The sequence below is a fragment of the Macaca fascicularis genome, chromosome 18, assembly GCF_037993035.2.
Source record: "Macaca fascicularis isolate 582-1 chromosome 18, T2T-MFA8v1.1".
NCBI classification, from domain to species: Eukaryota; Metazoa; Chordata; class Mammalia; order Primates; family Cercopithecidae; genus Macaca; species Macaca fascicularis.
The window spans coordinates 22470990-22491609 of NC_088392.1; the positions used below are offsets into that span (position 1 = coordinate 22470990).

General features: G+C 46.9%; 1 protein-coding gene across 7 annotated transcripts in view; it reads left to right on the forward strand.

Annotated features, from left to right (window-relative positions):
- Positions 1–20620, forward strand: part of ALPK2 (alpha kinase 2) — a 145354-nt gene that overhangs the window by 117755 nt on the left and 6979 nt on the right. For 5 of the 7 annotated variants that reach the window (XR_010582821.2, XM_074022427.1, XM_045378372.3 and 2 more), the window contains 2 exons: positions 4376–4593; positions 10489–10537. Coding sequence is in view for 6 of the 7 variants with exons in the window: in XM_074022427.1 (XP_073878528.1) it covers positions 4376–4593; positions 10489–10537 (267 nt within the window). In the remaining variant the exon portion in view is untranslated. The remainder of the gene's footprint in view (positions 1–4375; positions 4594–10488; positions 10538–20620) is intronic. The other 2 variants (XM_045378375.3, XM_074022428.1) reach the window with 1 other exon arrangement.

Consider the following 20620-nt stretch of genomic DNA (forward strand, 5'->3'; position numbering starts at 1 on the left):
CAATCTCCTATCTCATCCTGTGACTTAGAATGCCTTAACTATCTGAGAATGCAGCCCAATAGGTTTCAGCCTTATTTTACCCAGCCCCTATTCAAGATGGAGTTGGTCTGGTTCACATGCCTCTGACAGAACTGGCTAAATGGGAGACTGGAGTTTTATTACTACTCAAATCAAACTCCCTGGAAATTTGGAGGCTAGGGTTTGTTTGTTTGTTTGTTTGTTTGAGAGTTTGGAATTCCGGGGGCTAGGAAATAGAGATTGGAGTTGGGTCAGGGATGGAATCAGGGATACTAAGTTGTCCTCTTGCATTGAGTCCATTCCTGGGTGAAGGCCACAAGACCAGATGAGCCAGTTGACCAATCTGGGTGGTGCCAGCTGATCCACCAGAATACAGGGTCTAAAAAATATCTCAAACACCAGTCTTAGGATTTACACTAGTAATGTTATTTATGGGAGCAACTGGGGAGGTTAGGAATATTGTGGCCTCTGGCTGCATGACACCTGAGCCATAATTTCTAATCTTGTGGCTAAGTTGTTGGTTTTACAAAGGCGGTCTGGTCCCCAAGCAAGGAGGCGGTTTGTTTTGGAGAGGGGCTGTTACCATCTTTGCTTGCTAAACTATAAACTAAATTCCTCCCAAAGTTACTTTGGCCTCTGCCCAGGAATGAACAAGGGCAGCTTGAAGATTAAAGGGAAAATGGAATCAGTTAGATCATTTTCACTGTCATAATTTTCTCACGGTTATAGTCTTTGCAAAGGTGGTTTCCTGAGTGGCAATCACAGAACCGGAGGTCCCAGCTCAAGCTTTCCTTCCTATTGTGAGGGGCAAGACTTACATGTTCATTCCACTGGGAGACGGGGTCTAGAGGGCCACGTTCCCTCTGAGAGAGAAGTGACCAGGTCTTCACTAGCGCCGTTCAAGGGAGAAAGGAACCACATGGGCAGCAGAGGAGCTCACCCATCTCTGCTGCCCCCACAACCTTTCCTGACGTTGTGTGTGGCCACTATGTTAGATGGGATTATTCTACACAATTACGTTTAAAGATCCTGATTCAAAGCCCATGCCATTTTTGAGGCATTTTCATTTAAGGGCTCTTTGTGGGGTTTTGCTCCATCCCCACCCCAGGGCAGCTGGTCACATCTTTGCATGCATAGGTCTCTGTTATAGCTGCCCCGTCGCCATTTCTCTCTGGTCACTTGGTCCCTCCCAAAAGTTGATTTTCTGATTCGTTAAAGATATAGTTAGGGGCCTACATGAGACACGGTATATTTGTTCATTTACTCATTTGACAAGCATTTTGTAATTAAAAAAAATTAATGAGCAGCGAAAGTCAGCATCTCACGTTTTCCTCTTGCCTCTATGGCCTGCCATCAGTGTTTCTATTTTAAGCCCTTGAAAGTGGTATCTACGTTATCAACGTTAAACTAGCCGATCGCTTCTTTGGCTACTTACAAATTTGTAAGATCAGATTCTCTGTCAGTGGTTCATAACCCCCAGGGGACAGTGATGGTTGTGGAGACACTTTTGATGGTCAGGATCTGGGAAGGACTACTGGCATCTGGCAAGTAGAAGCCAGGGAGGCTGCTAAACAGGCTGCTCGCACAGGACGGCCTCCTGCCACCCCCACGGAGAACTATCTGCCCAGATGTCAATAGCGCTGAAATTGAGAAACATATAGAAATATTATATATACATATATAAGCATTCATTCATTCATTCATATTTTGCCAAACACTTATTTTGAACCAGGAACATTTACTATGTGCTGGGCTTTGCTTCTCCGTGCACCTTCCCCTACGGCTGCCCCTGGAAGGTAGGGACTGTGTCTTAGTCACCTCTGCCCTCCTGGTGTCTTTGGGATTCTGACGCAGCTATTCAGTAGATGTTTATTGAACGAATTGATTGTTTCTGTTTTCACAAGCTGCCAGTCACTGAGAAGAGGCAGATGTGGGGAGTGGGGGCAAATGAGCTCTTCAGTTTCTGCCATGGTAATTTTTAAAATATCATTTAAATGTTTTTATTGTGGGTGCCTTTTATTTTTCTTTATTTTTCCTTTTTTTTTTTTTTTTTTTTTTTAGATTCATGGGGTCTATGTGCAGGCATGTTAACGTGGCTGTATTGTGTGATGCTGAGGTTTGGGCTTTAACTAAACCCATCACCCAAATAGTGAACATGGCACTCAATAGGTAGTTTTTCAACCTTACCCTCCACCCTCCCTCCCCTCTTTTGGAATCCCCGGTGTCTATTGTTGCCATCTTTATGGCCATGTGTGCCCAATGCCATGTTAAATTTGAGATGCCCATGAGACATCACATGGAGATGGTGGGCAGGGAACTCAGGGACAGGGCTGGACTGGGGACATAAATGTGGAAATCATCAGCATCTGAATGGTATTTAAAGCAAGGAAGTTGCTAGGGATTGTGAGAAAAGAGTTGTTCCAGAGCCTTCCAGAGTCTAAAGATTGACGAGAGGATGAGGAACTCGCAAAGGAGACAGAGAAGAGGTAGCCAGTGAAGCAGAGAAAAGCCATGAGGAAGGCAGGGAAAGGCGTATCAGAAAGAAGTGAGAGATCCACTGTGCCCAGAGCTGCTGAGAGCAAAAGGGGTAGGTGCCGAGAAGAGAGCACTGGACTTAGCAGCATGATGGTCATGCTGTCCTTGACAGAGGCTTCTTTTGAGGGAAAGCCTCTTTCAGATGTTCAAGAGAGAATGGGAGGGGAGGGACTGGAGACAGCGAGTCTACAGCGGATGTGAGTTTCGATGTCAAATGTGAGTCAGTAGTTGGGGTGGGTTGTAGGGTCACCATGCTGTGTAGTTATCACAGAGTGCTGCTAGGCTTTTGGAAATGATTCTGTAGAGGGAATATTGATGGATGAGAAAGAGGGAAAACTGCTGTAGCAATACCTGGAGGATTTGAGAGGGGTGGGGACCAGGGCACCTGTAGAGGAGATGGTTCAGGATGGAGCAGAGATGGCGCATCGTGTAGGAAGAGGGCGCAGTGCGTGGGCACAGACCGGGAGGTGAGAATATGGATGTGCTCATGGCAGCACTAAGAGGTTCTCCCAAACCTTCAGTTTTCACACTGAAACAGGAAGATGAGAGTGCGGTTGGGGGAGGAGGTGTAGGTGCTTTTAAGAGAGAGGGACAGGTAGGAAATCATCATGTAGGATGATGTGACAGCAAATGGATAATGCTGGAAACTCCATCCCATATCTGATCACCTCTCCAGCTCCCTGGACATCATTACCTGGCCCCAGTCTCCCTGCCCCACCCCGGCCTATTCTCCACAGAAAAGCAGTGATCTTTGTCATGCAGAAATCTCGTCGTGTCCCTCCCTTGCCCCAAATCCTCCAGTGGCTTCTCATCCAACTCAGTACAAAGGGAAAAGTTTTCCAAATGGCCTCCGAGGTCCCCCAAGGCCTGATTTCCTGTCCCCTCTTCCTCCCCCAACTTCTGCCAATCTCCCTGGCTCCCTACACTCCTGCCGCACACCAGGAGTGCTCCTGCCCTGAGCATTTCTCCTCGGGGTGCCTTCGACCTGGAATGTTCTACCGTCGATGTCCTCATGGCTCCCCTCACTTCCTATAGGCCTCTGCTCAACTGTTCTTTATCCATGAACAAGGGCTGCTCTGACATCCCTACATAAGACAGCTGCCCCACTCCACTGCATGCCTCTGTCTCCTCTTCACTGCTGGGTTTTCCCACTTAGCACCTAGCACCATGCATTTACTCGATTATTGTCAGTCTCCTTCATTTAAAGGTGAGAGCCCCGAGAACACAGCCTCTGTTTTCTTTACTGCTGTTTTGAGGAATAGCATCTGGAAGAGCATCTGACACATACAGGCCACTGAATAAATATTGGTTGACTGAATGAGAGGAAAGAAGGATCAGTGGGTGGGTGGGTGGATGGATGGATGGATGGATGGATGGATGGATGGATGGATGGATTGGATGGATGAAAGGAAGGAAGGATAGATGGAATGAAGGAACGGATGGAGGGAGGGGAAGAGGAGGGTGAGTAGAATGAAGGATGAATGGATGGACAAATGGATGGGTGCATGAGTAGATGAATGGATGAATTGATAGATAGATTACAGTCATTGATTGATGGGTCATTAAGATATGACTACAATGAAGACATTCATTTCTACATGAGCAATTAACCCCCCTCCCAAGGAGGAATTTATAACAACAAATAAAACACAGAAACATATCTTACCCATTAAAAAGTCATTGGATGGATTTGTAGTCTAAACCTAGCAGAGTTGGGGACAAATTCTACACTCCCTGCTGCTCCAGGCGAAGGACGAATGCCGCAGGAGCCTCTCTTCCCAGTGGAGACCTCGATGTGCACCTGTGTTCTCTTCCCTGCCAGGATCATTCCTATTTTTCTTATCCATCGGCCTGAGAACAATATCCCGTATGCTACAGTGGAGGAGGAGCTGATTGGAGAATTTGTGAAGTATTCCATCAGGGATGGGAAAGAAATAAACTTCTTGAGAAGAGAATCAGAAGCTGGTCAGAAGTGTTGCACCTTCCAGCACTGGGTGTACCAGAAAACAAGTGGCTGCCTCCTGGTGACGGACATGCAGGGTGAGGAGAGCAGCTTAGCCTGGGCTCCAGGGATGCTGTGGGCCAGAGACGTTCCCGTGGGTGGAGAGGGAGGGGAAGGAGAGGAAGGATAGGCCTGCTGAGTACCTTTAAACACCTTTGCCTGCAGAAGGTGTTACTGATGCCTCATCAGAAATGAGATTCGATAACAGAGCCTGAAATGACCAGCCAGATGGCCATTTCATTTTATTTTTATTTAAAAAAATTTTGGGGCGGGGGTCAGGGTCTCACTCTGTCACCGAGGCTAGAGTACAGTGGCACGATCATAGCTTACTGCAGCTTTGAACTCCTGGGCTCAAGTATTCTTCCTGCCTCAGCCTCTAGAGTAGCTGAGACTGCACATGCATTCCACCACACTTGGCTAATTAAAAAAATTTTTTTTTGCAGAGACAGGGTCCTGGACAGTTTCCCAGCTGGTCTCAAACTACTGGGCTCTAGCGATCCTCCCACACTGGCCTCCAAAAGTGTTGGGATTACAGGCATGAGCCACTGTGCCTAGAGTTCATTTCATTTTAATAATTCATTCCAATAATGCCTTCCCATTACAACAGGTAACCAGAGAGTGGCTTTACTGTTATATCCTCAATAGGCCTAGACTCAGCAATATATACCCAAATCCAGATCTACCATAAGATAAATTAAAATGTAGTATTCCATTCTCAATAGACAAAAGAGTCTTTAGAATGCTTTAGATTTTAAGCTCCTCTGCTGAATGTATAGCATGTTTTCAATATATACACAACTGTTTAGGAATACCATTTCTTCTGTGGAATGGAGATGTCATCATTAGGCTTCCCCTAAGACAGACCTGAGACAGGTACTCATGTGCAAATGGCTTATTTGAGAGGGGATCCCAGGAAACGCCAATAAAGGAGTAGGGAAGTGCAACTGGGGAAGGAAAGGAGGCTGGTGGAGTATGTTATTACTAGCCAGTGACTGCCATGGGTACTGGAGCTGACATCTGCGGGGAGCCCTGCAGAGCACACTTCTCAGTGAGGGAGCCGGGGTGTGTATGCACCAGCTACCAGGATCACCAGCTGGCGCCTGCTCTGGGTGGGGGCATTACTTCCCCTGCACCTGTCACCTGCCTACACGGGCAAGCTAAGCTGGATAAAAAACATGATCAGAGAAAGTTCTTAGGCAGAGAAATGCTGGTGTGGCACTGAGAAGTGGAGCCAGGTGCACAGAAGTGGTTAGGGTGAGGGCAATAGGTAAGGCACCAGCAGCCTCCGCCGCAAGAGTTTCCCTATTTCCGTTTGCTATTAAGAAAATCTGAACTGTATTATTGTCTGTCTACAAAATGTCAAACATTGTCCCAGATGAGGATCTCAAGCTCTAGCTATTACATGGTGTTGAAGAGCAAGACCACCTTGGGGTTCTGTTCCCTGCACTGCCACTTCCAACCTGGTAGCCTGTGAGCAAATTACCTTTCTCCCTGCTTCAGTAACCTCCACACAGGGTTGTTCTGAGAATTAAATGAGATAGTAAACCACTAATTGCAGCATTGCCACATAATAAATGGTTCCTATTTTTTTAACTCATTTTTTTTTTTTTTTTTTTTTTTTGAGACGGAGTCTCGCTCTGTCGCCCAGGCTGGAGTGCAGTGGCCGGATCTCAGCTTACTGCAAGCTCCGCCTCCCGGGTTCACGCCATTCTCCTGCCTCAGCCTCCCATGTAGCTGGGACTACAGGCGCCCGCCACCTCGCCCGGCTAGTTTTTTGTATTTTTTAGTAGAGACGGGGTTTCACCGTGTTAGTCAGGCTGGTCTCAAACTCCTGACCTGGTGATCCACCCGTCTCGGCCTCCCAAAGTGCTGGGATTATATGCTTGAGCCACCGCGCCCGGCTTTAACTCATTTTTTTTAAATTTGTTTGAGACAGCGTGTCACTCTGTCACCCAGGCTGGAGTGCAGTGGTGCAAACACAGCTCACTGCAGCCTCAATCTCCTGGACTCAAGTGATCCTCCTGCCTCATCCTGCCATGTAGCTGGGACCACAGGAGTGTGCCATCACACCTGGCTAATTCTTTCGTGTGTGTGGGGGGGGTGTGTGGGGGGGAGATGGGGTTTCACTTTGTTGCTCAGGCTGGTCTTGAACTCCTGTACTCAGGTGATCTTCCTGCCTCGGCCTCCCAAAGTGCTAGGATTACAGGGCCACTGTGCCCCAGCCTTTAGTTTGAAATAATTATAGACTAGCAAGAATTTGCAAAAATATATGGAGTGGTTCACATGTACGCTTCACCCAGCTTCACCTAATGGTGACATCTCACATAAGTATAGTATATTATCAAAACCAAGAGATGGACACTGGCAGAATATAATCAACTACACTAAAAACTTTACTTGGATTTCATCAGTTTTTGTATCCATTCATATTTTTCTGCTATTTTTACTTAATCTTCATAATAACCCTGCAGAGAAGATATTATGATCCCCATTTTACAGATGAGAAAACTGAGGCCTGGAGACCGTGATTTAATTGTCTGCTGTCACTCAGCTAGTAAGTAGAGGGGTCCAAGACTCCAACCCGCATTTTCTGACTCTGAATTCCAAGTTCTTTCCACAAATAACAATTTAGCAAATTTGCAAGATATTTACTTCCAGACCTTTCCAAGTCTCTCCTGATGTAATAAGGCTCTGGTATGTGTACTGCTCTTCCTCCTAAGCCTTTGGAAGGACTCCTTGCAGGCCAGCTGGGAAATGCAACATTACTGCCTTGCAGATGAAGCCAATCTGCAAATTTAAGTCAGACTTCGCTCTTTGAAGAGACTGCTGCCACACACACACACACACACAAAATATACAGTCTTAACAGACAGCTGTTTGTTCTATTTAGACTCTGGCTGTGCAATTGCTGCTGTCCCCCATCTTTTCTCCTTGGGAATTAATTTTGTATTAAATATAGCTCTTCCGTTGAAAAGCAGCACCCAGGGCTTCGTGAACAGTTAGTTTTACTTCCAGGTACTAGTAAACAACAGCAATGGAATATCACATCTCTCTGTAAATGATGTGCGTGGTTTAACATGGTGGTGTGGTGTTAAGTAATGGTGTTTATTTACTCTCTATTGACGGACAAAAAATATTTTTACTGTCATTGTCATTGTGGCATGAGACAGCACATCTATTCTCTAAGGCAACTCCACTTTTTATAATTTTACAGAGACATTGGAATTAGAATTAAACTCAAATTCTATCACCACCTTTTTGGACTTTTAAAAGTTAACTCCTCCTGGCTGTATTTGCTTGTTTAGAAGATTGTGCCAGGTTTGCGGGGTAAAAGATGAGCCTGTGATTTGGACCTGAGACCTGCATACTGGTGAGACTACCAGGTTTTCTAACAAGCTGTCACCCAAAACACTCAAGACCTCGAATTCTGGAGAATGAACTTCTAAGGCTGTTCATTTCCTTTCTTCTATTAGAAACAACCTGTAGATTACTGTTATCTCCAACTCAGCTTGATAGCTGCACACTAGGATTTAACTTTAGCCTCTAGAGGTTCTTAATAACCTTGACAGAATTGCAGGCAAATTATTAAACTGAGAGAGGGAAGTTTTCTTTTAAAAATTATATTCTGTCTTTCTAAACTGTAAGTGACAGCTGGTAATTGTGGGAAACAAGGGAAAGCAATTCTCCAAGTTCAAAGACCTTTTGCCAAATGACTTTTTCAAATTGGATTTCCATGTGGCTTAGAACTGTAATTTTAAAATACAATTTTCCATGAAATAAGATGTCCAGTGAGAGCTTTTGCAATTTGGTGGGGTTTTTTTTTTTCAAAGCATAGTCCCTGTAATAGAAGCTATGTGAACCATTTCTACATATGTTTGAGTTATTAGCAGCTTTGAAAGAATGAGATGAATTAGTGACCAACTGCAAAAGAGACTTTTAAAATGGTCACTGGTTCTCCCAAAGTGCCGTGTCTAATGTAGCTCACAGGTGCACTGCAGAAAAGCAGGCCTCATGGCTTCTGTCTGACTAACCAGCCTGAATCCCAATGTGTCCTGTGTTTTTGCCATGCTCCCAGCGGATACCGCTGAATCAGAGCATTAACTCTTTAGCTGTCTTTTCCTGGGCCTCAGAAGCAGCACTCCACATGGGTGCAGAACCATGGAGTAGGTGGCCAGCAGATCTGATCCGCATGGTTGGCTTTAGCGGGATGCTGAGTTTCTTTCCTTTCCACAGCCCAAACTGGTTTCTAGGCTGCCAGGGCCCTCCATGGGCAAGTCACTTGCTGGAGGTGGGGAATGCCAGTGCTCACAGCCTGGCCCATGGGGCCCAAGACGCAGGGACAAGAGCACGGGAGGCAGGACCCAGGCATCTAGCAGGTGCAGACGCACTGGTGGGGTGGCACTGTGGGCCCTGGGATAAAATGTCATCACTAGATTGCATGGGTAAGGTCCTGGCAGAGGTCCACTGCATTGGAGCAAGTGCCCATAGCCTCACCCTAGGGAGACAGGAGTGGAATTGGTACATGGTCAGGGTGTGGAGATTCTGGAAAGGCCAAGAGGGAATCCACACTCTGGGCATCAGGGAAGTGCTTTACTTTCCACTAGACCTGGGAGAGGTTCAGGATGCAGGCTGAGACTGCGGGTAGAGTGAGAGAGGGTGGCGCTCTCCACTACAGAAGGGGATGGCAGCTCTTGTCGTTCCTCACGGTGGAAAACAGTGGGATGGTCTATTCCCTTTGCCTCCCTGGCTGCCGAGCTACCCTCCCTACCCCTCCTGCTGGAAAGGCAGATGAGAAAAGGCTTCCATATGCTTGCGATGGGTGCCTGTTGCTCTTTGCTGAACCAGAGTGGGAAGCTCAGGTAGCTGTTCTGTTGTTTTGGTTTTGGTATCCCCCACCTACCCCCACCATGGTTTAGTAGGTAGCAGTTAGGATGAGTCCAAGAACCACGTGTTCCAAATGTCTGCTTCCCCAGGCCATTGGTTCAGCGTCTACATAGAATTCAAGATTGTTTCCCGGGGCCTAACACTGACCACCCAGAAAACTTTCAGTCCTGGATTGAAAAACGATCTTTATGGAAATGAGAAATCACACATCTGAAGTTTGACTTTCAACTAAACACATGCCCCTTGAGCCCTGTGTTAGTTCATTTTCACACTGCTGATAAAGACATACCCAAGACTGGGTAATTTATAAAGAAAAAGAGGTTAATGGACTGATAGTTCCACGTGGCTGGGGAGGCCTCACGATCATGGTGGAAGGCGGAAAGCACGTCTTACACTGCGGCAGGCCAGAGACACAATGAGAGCCAAGGGAAAAGAGGAAGCCCCTTATGAAATCATCAGATCTCCTGAGACTTATTCACTACCATGAGAACAGTATGGGGGAAACCACCCCATGACTCATTTATCTCCCACCGGGTCCCTCTCACCACGCTTGGGAATTGTGGGAGCTACATTCAAGATGAGATTTGGGTGGGGACATGGCCAAACCATGTCAAACCCTCTTGCTATTGGCATTGACCATCCTAGGCCATGCCTACTCTTCTTTCCACCATGTAAGGGTTTCCACTTTCATTGAAGAATGGGGAGCCAGACCTAAGCCGAAGTCAGAGTATTTCTGGGGAGAGAGCTTACGGGGCAAGCACTGGGCCTCAGATTTTTTCAGAGTGGCCAGCTCCCTCCTTGTCATGGGGTGGGTGGGCCAGGCAGGCAGAGGACTTCATTTCTGGAGCTGAGATGGCTTGGGTTGTCTGCTCACATAAGACTTGAGTCCCGCTAACTGCTGCCTTCCTCATGGTCCCTGCCTAAAGCTGGATGCGTATTTGAAAGAGGCCTCAGGTGTTTGTGCAGGAAGGGGAAGGAGGAGGAGCTGTCATTCTTTCTGAGGGACCCTGAGTAACATAAACTCCCACCTTTGTTTTCTCTTCCTGTAGGTGTAGGAATGAAGCTAACTGACGTTGGCATAGCAACGCTGGCTAAAGGGTGAGTAGGAAAAAATAGAGTGTGCATCATTTAACACTGGGCTAAGGACACCTTCCAGGCAGACACTGTCAGGCTGAGGTGGGCAAAGTGAATTTCTTGACCTAACTGCAGATGACAAATGTTCTTGGGATGAATTCATTTCTCTCACTTATATAAAATATTTATGGACTTTGTTGTCACAGGGGAGCACATTTGTTTCTTAACTTTGAAACAAATGAGAACTCTTGCAGACACATTTCAAGATTAATAACCAATAGGAGTACCATGGGGAGAAAATGCTGGCATTATTTGGATGCCTTTTAACTGGAATATTCCATTCTTTTACATTTAATATCTTCACTATTAAAAGCTTCTTTGAAAAATATGTTTTTGCAATTGAATGCAGTGAATTCAATTTGTATATTTCAAATTAATTTTTCCCCAAAAAGGACTTTAGGCAGCTCACAGACCCCCATGATGATAATCATAGGAGGCAACGTCTCTGGCAGAGCTGTGATTAGTTACCTGTTTTTGATGATGGCTTTATTTTTCTAATATAGAGTGGTGCTTTGCTTAGTGTGAGGCACACACAGAAGATGATGCTATGATCACATTTTACTGGGGCGTCTTTTTAACAAGCTGCCCCTTCCCACTTCTTTACCTGACTGCCACTGAGGAGAAAGCCAGCCATTTGTGGTTCTTGGTGAAGATGCAATTCCGTGTTGGAACCGCCGTCGCCTTTGCCTGTTCCTGCTCTTCCTATGTACTGAGACCGTCTGTAAGGGGGAGGAAAAGAGTGCTCATGACTTTTGGAAGGGATGGCTTCCATTTCAAAATGTAGGTTTTATTAGTATGAGGTATCGTAAGGTCAACAGATCAGGAGACAGTTGCCATTGAAAAGCTAGTTTGTTACTCACAGCTCCCAAGAGGGGGCACCACACCACCAGGCGCCATGCTGGGAAGCACCAGGGCCAGTTGGGAGGTAGAGGAAGTGAGGGGAAAACACAGGCAAAAATATTATGGTTTATTCAGGAAGGAATAGGTGAGGGAGGATAAACAGGTCTGGGATTGGCTAATTTGACATTTCCAGCAGTCTCTGGGACATAGGGCTGGCCCTAGTGTCTGGTACCCGCACTGGGGTGATTAGGGCAGGTGGATAGTGGCCCCAGTATGAGAGTCCACAGAGGACGTATTAGGAGTGTGGTTCTGGATTGTTGGTTTGCATATATATGAAAGGCTCTCTGGAAGGTGATCATTTACTATCTCTAGGAATATGCAGCCCTGAGAGGAGTAGAGTATCTCCAGGGCCAGTAAGGCCCAAGATGTCAAAGCATCAGAAACACAGAGAATAAAGTGGTGGGATGAATCCAGCTTACTTTCCCAAGGCTGAGAACAACTTATCCATGGGAGCTTTCTGGTTACTTCAGACCATCAGTGTCAGCCACGATCCAACAAATATGCTAATTTTCAGCTTCATTAAAGGACAGAGAGAAGTAGAGGGATCTGAAAAAGTAGGAAGGGGATCGCTCTTTCTTTTAACCTCCAGGTCAGTAAGTCTGATTCATGAAGTTCTTGCTGATTGCACAAAGCTTCCAGTTGGGTTTTAGAACCAGGATGTGGTTTGGACCTTTTCCCTACGGTGGCTCAGTGATGATGAAGTTTTATGTTGGAATTGTCTCCAGGCTTCTCCCCCATGCTCATCGGAGACCTGGCTGGCATACACTTCAGGGAATTGGGCGTGTCCTTGGGCTTGTGAAGAGAGCGCGTTAGGAGGGGTTATGATGAAGTGGGGAGGAAGGAGCGAGGGATTTAGAGCGAGACCCAGTTCGTACTGTGATGCTGCTGCTTCTGTTTCTCCTGATAGTAAGTAGCCTTGCTTCTCGGCATCATAGGAATGTGCCTAGCCTACCTGATGAGGGGGATGAACGTCTATCCCAGTCTCCCCATGATGGTACCATTTTATGCCTGAGGTCCTCACATCCCATACACTTTAGCATTTATCCTGAACAAGTGTACCCATTTAGAAGATAAATTATATGGTGCCCTATTTATGGAGGCTTCTGGACCCCAGAAGGATTTTCCAAATGGAGACTTCCTTTCCAGGCTCCATGTGCTCTGCAGAACCTTACAGATGCAAGCATCAGTCAGCCCTAGTTTGAATCCTGGCTTCTCGTCATACCAGCTGTGTGACTGTGGGCATGTGACTAAGTTCTTAAAGGCAGTGATGTACAGCATCGGGACACTCCGGCTTGCCCTCGGTATTCCACCAGTTAATCTACACCTAGCCCCTGAAACTGGAAGTGAGCTAGATAAATATTAGTTTCCCTTCCCTCCTCATGTCTTAGCCTGACACTAGAGTAGGCAAATTTCATGCTGTTATTTAGAACAGCTCTCTACCAAAACAAAGAAACCTGCCCAAGAAGTTTCAAAAATGAAGATGGTCGTGATTATTTAAGACATCTTTTAAAAGCAAGTCAACAGCTTCCAGGAACCCAGACCAACTGGGAGCTTCAAATGGTATATATTTTTTTTCTCCTGATTGAAAAAGAAATCCAATCCTTTGGTTTTGTTCTCAGCTTTAATATGACTTATCTGGCCTGGGATAGCTGCCCAAGACCCATTAGAAGCGCTGATGGCTGGAGCCCAGTACAGAATGCTGTCTATAAAGTATTACTTACTTATTGCCTTCCCACCCAAGAAGAGGCCAGGGAGCAGGAGCTGGGAGAGGAGGAGATTCTGAAGTGTTTGAGAGCTTTGGCAAGGATATTAGATCTTCTTTTCCTTTGTTTTTTAAAAACTTTTCTTTAAGCTTTACCTTTTAAGACACAGTTTTTTTCCCCCCAAAATAAATATATCTTAGAATCACAGTTTGAAAAACTGATGAAAAGGAAAACTTCTCCAAACAGAGCATAAGGGGTGGTTGAGAGACCTCCTGGGAACCCCTCTGGAGTGGAAACCAGTGATCAAGTCCGACCTCCTCACTTCACAGGTGAGGAGGCATGGGGCATGGGGCAGCCTGCTTATAGGCAGGAGTCAAGCAATCTTTCCTGCTTGAAGTCAGCACCCCAAAGTGAAGGGCAGATCCTCAATGCTGGGAGGCCGAGGCACAATTGAAAAAGTTCTCCAGTGAATGTCAAAGCTGCAAAAGGGAGCTAAATCATGAGAACAGACTTGGAAAGGGCTCAAGTTCAACGGCACTTTGCAGACAGGAAAGTCCAGGTGGGAGGCAAATGAGCTGGGGGAAGAAAGGAAGGCGAGCATCACAGACTGCAGAGAGCAGGAGAGAAGATGGAAGAATGAGGGTTGATTGAGGAAGTTCTCTTGATTCTTAGCAAGCAACTGTGCATGAGCTTAGTTCATTCATGATGCAAAGGGACAGTCGCAAGTTCTATGAGGGGGCTGGTACCTGGCATGGCTCAGCTGGAGGAATAGCACCATCATAAGAAGCAGTGCTCTGTGTGTCATTAAAAAAAATATTCCCATATGTCTCAATCAGGACCACATATTTGGCTGCTGACACCCCAGTCATGCAACCTGTTTTGCTCTCTTGTTCAATGAAGTCAAAGGTTATGGTCCTATTTCAGGAGTAATTAGTCTTAATCTCATCAAATAAAATAGAGAATTGTCATGATTTACTCATTTTAATTCAACTTTACTTCGTTGTATGTTCCTTACAACAGGAGTATGTCGTATTTCTCTTGGGAGCCAGAGATATACATATGTCTGGAAGCACATCCCGTGTACCTCAGCCACCTCAATCTTTTGGCAAATGTTGGGTACAAAAATTTCAGGTTACAAAGTATGGCAAGTAAGATTGTCTTGACATCCAGTAATCCATTTTCTAGACAGACCAAGATACTAACTGGACCATTGAACAAATTTCTGATTGGAAATTACACAAGGAAAAAATGCCTAATTTTATAACTGGAGATTTGGAAACGTAACCTAACCAACTCCAGACCGATCTAAAGCCACCCAGGCAGCGGAGCCGACCTGCAAACTCATGCTTCTCTCCAGCCAGTGGGGGAGTTCCTGGGGCAGGCGACGAGATTGCAGTTCAACCACCAGAGGGCACCAGAACCAATACTTTGCCCTTTGTAGTCTCCCCTAAAAAGCCAGTTTCCGGTTGCCAGATTGAAATACAACAAAGAAAAGTACCATTAGCAGATTTCATCCCTGGCAGTAAGCATTGGACCAAAATAAGATTAATATGGACAACCATAAAGGGCACCCCTCAGAGCGGCTGCCAGCCAGCCTTGCATCTTTCCACCCTTGGAAGAAGGAACGATGAGACTTAAGGATGAGTGTCATGTGTCAGGCGTCCCTGACATGGAAGCCAAATTCCCGAGACCCTGAACAGAAGCCTGGATGATTCGTTCACGTAGCAGGAGGAGAGCTGCCTTGAGAAAGCAGGCTCCACTGGCGTCTGCGTGCCTAGCTCTGATCCTGGCCATGAAAAGGAGAAAAGATCAAAATAGACTCCCACACTCGGTCAAGCTGAGTTCCAAAAGAAAGGCTCTGCCCTCAATGCCCACAAGCAGGTGGAGGGGACGGCAGCCACCTGGGATGCTTTGCCGGGTCGCAAGACTGAGACACCGCCATACCTGGAGAGGAAGAGCCAAAACAAACCTGGACGTGGGAAGAAACAATCTAATCCAAAGAAACACGCCCCAAGAATAGGCTTATGTGCATGAGTGGTGACTCTAGGCAGAGTATTTAAAGCAATGCATGAGTCTGCCAGGAGAGGAAACAAAGGGACATTGGAACAGAATTCCTGATGCCTTTTAAGTATGTCATAGCAGGGCCTTGTCACTGTAGAACACCAAACATTTCAGCCGAGTCCCCAATGCCAGGCATCAGCAGACCAGTCTCACAGGCCTGTCGGCTTGAGAAAGGCAATTTTATGCCCCAGATAGCTCTTCTCCCCGCGTGCCCCATGGTCACCTGTCCTGGAAGCCCGCCTGCATCCCATCTTCATCGGGTCAGGCTATTCTGTAGTAGGACCGACTGGCCTGCTGGCTGATTTATGTGGCCAGTCTTTGCCATTAAGGAAGTCTGGAGGCTGAAGGGAAGTCTGAAGGGAATAGTGGTGATTTTTGCAGTTGTTGGCAAGGCAGATCCTACTATAAGCAGTGCTCTCAGTGTGTAGGGGAGTCTCTCAGGCCCAACAGAGCCAGCCAGGACACGCCCCCTCCATGGAGGGACTAGCACAGCAGTCTCCTGGCCTCTGCCCAGAAGTCTTACAAAGGACAGTTCTGTTGAAGTGTCTGGAATTGGGAGCCACGTGTTCCTCCCACTCCTGACCCTATTCCCTAGTTGTCCCCCTGCCCAGTCCATTCCCAGGACCTGAGGACTCAGGGACAGATGCTGCATTGCTTGTCATCCAGCTTCAGAGATGAGTCTGAACAGAGAGGACGTCTAGAGAAGCCTGGTAGATTCGAGATCACCCCTGCAAGACAGACTGGTGGCCAGTAGGAGGGAGACAGAGGCACGAGGCAGGTGCAGGGATGGCCGAGAGGGTCAGGGGTGACAGAGCCTGAGCGGACAGGACAGGGTGAAGACCAGAATAGACAAGAAAAAAGTTATCATTGCCTTCAGGAACGTCTAAGCCAATGCGGTGTCACCAGGTGGGAGCCTGGTGACAGATCAGAGAGGGAATGTGCTGCTAAGATGCCAGCAACTAAACAAGTTTGTCCACAAAAGACAAGGAAAAGTCTAGAAGGTAGCTAGAAAAGGAGGTGTGGGGAATGTGTGTGTGTGCGTATATGTGTCTGTGTGCGTGTCTTTGTGTGTCTGCCTTTGTGGGTGTGTACGTGTCTCTGTGTATATCTGTGTCTGTGTGTGTCTTTGTGTATCTGCCTCTGTGTGTGTGTGTGTGTGTGTGTGTGTGTGTGTGTGTGTGTCTAAAGAGACCCTGCCTGATTGAAGGCAGAGGGAAAGGAGCCTGTGGGAAAAGAGTGAGGAACGAACTGCGGAGTGATGTTCCAGAGTGGTGGGCATCCCTCGTGAGGATTTAGAGCTTGTCAATATGGAAGACCCTGCAGCCCTCACTGTGCAACTTGGAGCACGCTGGAAATATGGCTTTGCCTCTACCCACCCTCACCTCCACCCAGGGCGTCAGCCCAGCTGCTCCTCTGAATCGTGAATTCTCGAACAGCCTGTACCTAGTGGGAATGCTGGCGCACTTCTCCCTCACCTCAACTGCCTGCCCTGTGGCCCTGCAGAGGCTCCTGTAACTGCTCTCCGGGTTCTCCTTGCCTGTATGCCTAGACAGGACATGGCCGATTTATCAAGATGGGAATTGCAACACAGAAAGAGTTTAATTCACGTAGAGCCAGGTGTATGGGAGACTGGAGTTTTATTATTACTCAAATCAGTCTCCCTGAAAATTTGGGGGTTGGCAGTCAGGAAGTAGGGGTAGTGCTGATTGGTCAGGTCGGAGATGAAATCGTAGGGAGTCGAAGCTGTCATCTTGCACTGAGTCAGTTCCCGGGTGGGGACCACATGACTACATGAGCCAGTTTATTGATCTGGGAGGCGCCAGTTGATGCATCAAGGACAGGGTCTGAAAAACATCTCAAGCTCCAAGCTTAGATTTTACAATGGTGATGTCATCCTTAGGAGCAACTGGGGAGGTTTAGAACCTTGTAGCCTCCAGCTGCATGACTCTTAAACCGTAATTTCTAATCTTGTGGCTAATTTGTTAGTCCTGCAAAGGTAGTCTAGTTCCCAAGCAAGAAGGGGATTTGTTTTGGGAAAGGGCTGTTATGGTCTTTGTTTCAAAGTTAAACTATAAACTAAGTTCCTCCCAAAGTTAGTTTGGCCTCTGCCCAGGAAAGAACAAGGACAGCTTGGAGGTTAGAAGCAAGAAGGAGTTGGTTAGGTCAGATCTCTTTCACTGTCACAATTTTCTGAGTTATAATTTCTGCAAAGGTGGTTTCACTCCCATTTGCAGATAAAAACCAGCACAGTCCTTTGGGAATCAGAGCTCTGGGGCTTAGGACAGTGGGTGAATCTCAGGTTGCTTATTTGGTGAATGTCTACCTACAACGCCCCCTCCTGGGTTCTTTGTCTTCAACTCCAGTTTGCATTTCAGATACTAAGGAATGGACTGTGTGCTTCCTGCATATTCATGGAGATAGGACTCACGTGACCTCAAAAAACGGACGCATAGTAGATGAGTGCTTCTCCCCCTCCCCTGGGCTCCTCTCTGAGCTCTCTTCTTCGGGACTCCTGTCTCACAGAACCTCCTGGTTGAGGGTGCCATCAAAAGTGAAATGCAAATGTACAGGGATTCTAGAATATGTTGCCATCTGACACAGAGACCAGACTCATTGAAGGTGGGGCACTTCTGTCCTCCTCTCCCTCTCATTTTTCTGCAGAAGGAGGGAACTTTTTGAATTCTTCTTTTTGTTTTTTTCCAGCCAGGGAGGCGATGAGGGAAGATAGGGCCAGGACTTGGTTTCTGTTGGGGTAGCTGGGACTGTGGCTTCAACTGAGGACTGAGGGAGCAGCCATAGCACTGGGCAAGAAGGGCAGAGAGTGCCGGGAAACAAGGGGAGGGGCTAGACTTTGTTCAGAGGGAGATGGGGCCATCCAAGCAGTTGCTTGGCCATGACATGATCTGACCTGTACTCACCTGGACAAGGTGGAAAGCAGGGGAGAATTGCCTGGAGGCTCCCCTGACTGGCCCAGGGAGGGGCAGTGGTGGCTGAGATGGCATTTTGTTGAGATCAGTTGCTGAAGGTCACCTGCCCCAAGAGAAGGTCACCTTGTAGACATCCTCAGGGGAGAACTTCTCTAGAAGACACAGATCTGGTTATGCTACCACATCCCCACCCTCAAAAACTCTATGAATTTTTAAAGTGCTTTTCAAAGTAATTATGTGAAACAAGATTTCTGTTGTCAAGCAATTTTGGGAAACCCTGGGTTGAATAAGTTTAGGGGGTTTCCTTTTTTTCTTTTTCTTTTTTTTTTTTGAGATGGAGTCTCATTCTGTCACTCAGGCTGGAGTGCAATGGCACGATCTTGGCTCACTACAACCTCTGCCTCCCGGGTTCAAGCCATTCTCCTGCCTCAGCCTCCTGAGTAGCTAAGACTACAGGCACACAGCACCACGCCCAGCTAATTTTTGTATTTTTAGTAGAGATGGGGCCAGGATGGTCTCAATATCCTGACCTCATGATCCACCAGCCTCGACCTCCCAAAGTGCTGGGATTACAGACATGAGCCATCATGCCCGGCCAGGAGGCTTCTTTAGTGTGAGACTTCATAGAGTCTTTAAAGAGCTGATGTGTATTTTGAATGTCCTAGGGACAAGGAAAGATATTATTATTATTACGATTATTTTGAGACAGGGTCTTTCTCTATTGTCCACGCTGGAGTGTGGAGTCCTGATCACGGCTCACTGCTGCCTGGAACTCCTGGGCTCATGTGATCCTCCTGCCTCATCCTCCCAAGTAGCTGGAACTGTAGGCAAGCACCACCACACCCAGCTATTAAAAAAATTTTTTTTGTAGGGGTGGGGTCTCACTATGTTGCCCAGGCTAGTCTCAAACTGCTGAGTTCAAACAGTCCTCTCGCCTTGGCCTCTCAAAGTGCTGGGATGACAGGCGTGAGCTACCTCCCATACCAAACCTAGGAGAGATATCATATAGCATTTCTCACAGCATTTACACCACAGAATTTCAAAGACTCCTGTGGGACTGTTGCTCATGAGAACGTATTTTGGAAACCAGCATGTCACAGGAGAAATGGCACAGCATGGCTTTGAAACCTTTTCACATATCCTCTGACAGCATCTCCCCTCAGAACGCCTGCTCTTGCTCAGAACGTGCCCCTGAACCTTACTATGCTGTTCCCTCTGCCAGATAAACCCCAAGCTGTCTTTGATCTAGGAAATCTTGTAGGAATCTGCTCAGGAGTGTGAAAATGGCACCCTCCGGGTTTCCACAGAACTTCCTCCCGCTGAGATGTGACAGCTTGCTCCAAGATGGCCGCTTTTGGGAAAGTGCCACTCTGCTTATTAATTAATCCTTTTTAGTTCCCCTACAGTGTTTGGCACACAGCTGCTGCCTGATCAGTGAAGAAATCAATGAGTACACATGAAAAATGAGGGGTATCAGTGGCACTTTAGGAATCTCTTGCTGTTTCCAGGTGGAAACAGCTCCCCAGTGTCCCTCCCTTTCCACACAGGTGACAGTCTGTTCTAGCAGAGCCTAAGTCCAGCCTGGCTTTATTTTACACACACACATCACACATCAGACCAGGGCTTTGTTTCAATTCTTCACCCCCATCCTGACCTCGAATTCCTTGTCCTCGTAGCCATTCCCTCTGCATGAAAATTTTCTTCAGAAAAGATCTCAAACTCAAGGTGTTCAACGCAGCTTCTGGTTGGCATCTAATGGGTTACCAAAGTGCAGGAAAACTTCTCAGTAGGTTTGCCTTGCCTGTCTTCATTTCCTTTATTAAGCCAGCCAAGAACTTTGGTTTCTCCAACTCAGCCAGGGCTGGAAGTTTCTGTGACTTTCCTCCACCCCTGCTCTCCAGGTGTTTTTTGGAGCCAATACATTGTCTAGCAGGGTTGTGAGCAGATCCCGGAGAGAGGGCAGTCACCCTGCTGCTATCAGTTGGTGATTTCTGTGTGAGTCTGAAAGGCTATACCATTCATTATTAGGATGAGAGGAGAGAGAAATTGTTTTCAAGCAAGACATCAGCCTGGCACAGTTTCTAACACATAGCAAATCTTGAATAAATCTTTGTTGAGTGAGGGCAGGACTGTAGAAACAGCCTCCATAGCTCCTCCCCAGGTGGGATGTTTCAGTGTGACTTTGTCAGGTTGTTTGACACTAACTTCATAAACATAAGATATACTTGTGTTCCAGTTTAAAGACATTTCCAAAGTCAAATAGGGATGAGTGTAGATCACTGAACACTTTGAGTAGTTTATCTCCTTGTTGCTCAAAGGAGAGGGGGTCCCTGGACCAGTGACATCAATACCCCCCAGAGCCTGGTAGAAATGCCAGAACCTTCCACCCCACTCTAGACCTACTGAATCCAAATCAGCATTTTAATAGGGTCTTGAGGTCATTCGTAGGGACCACT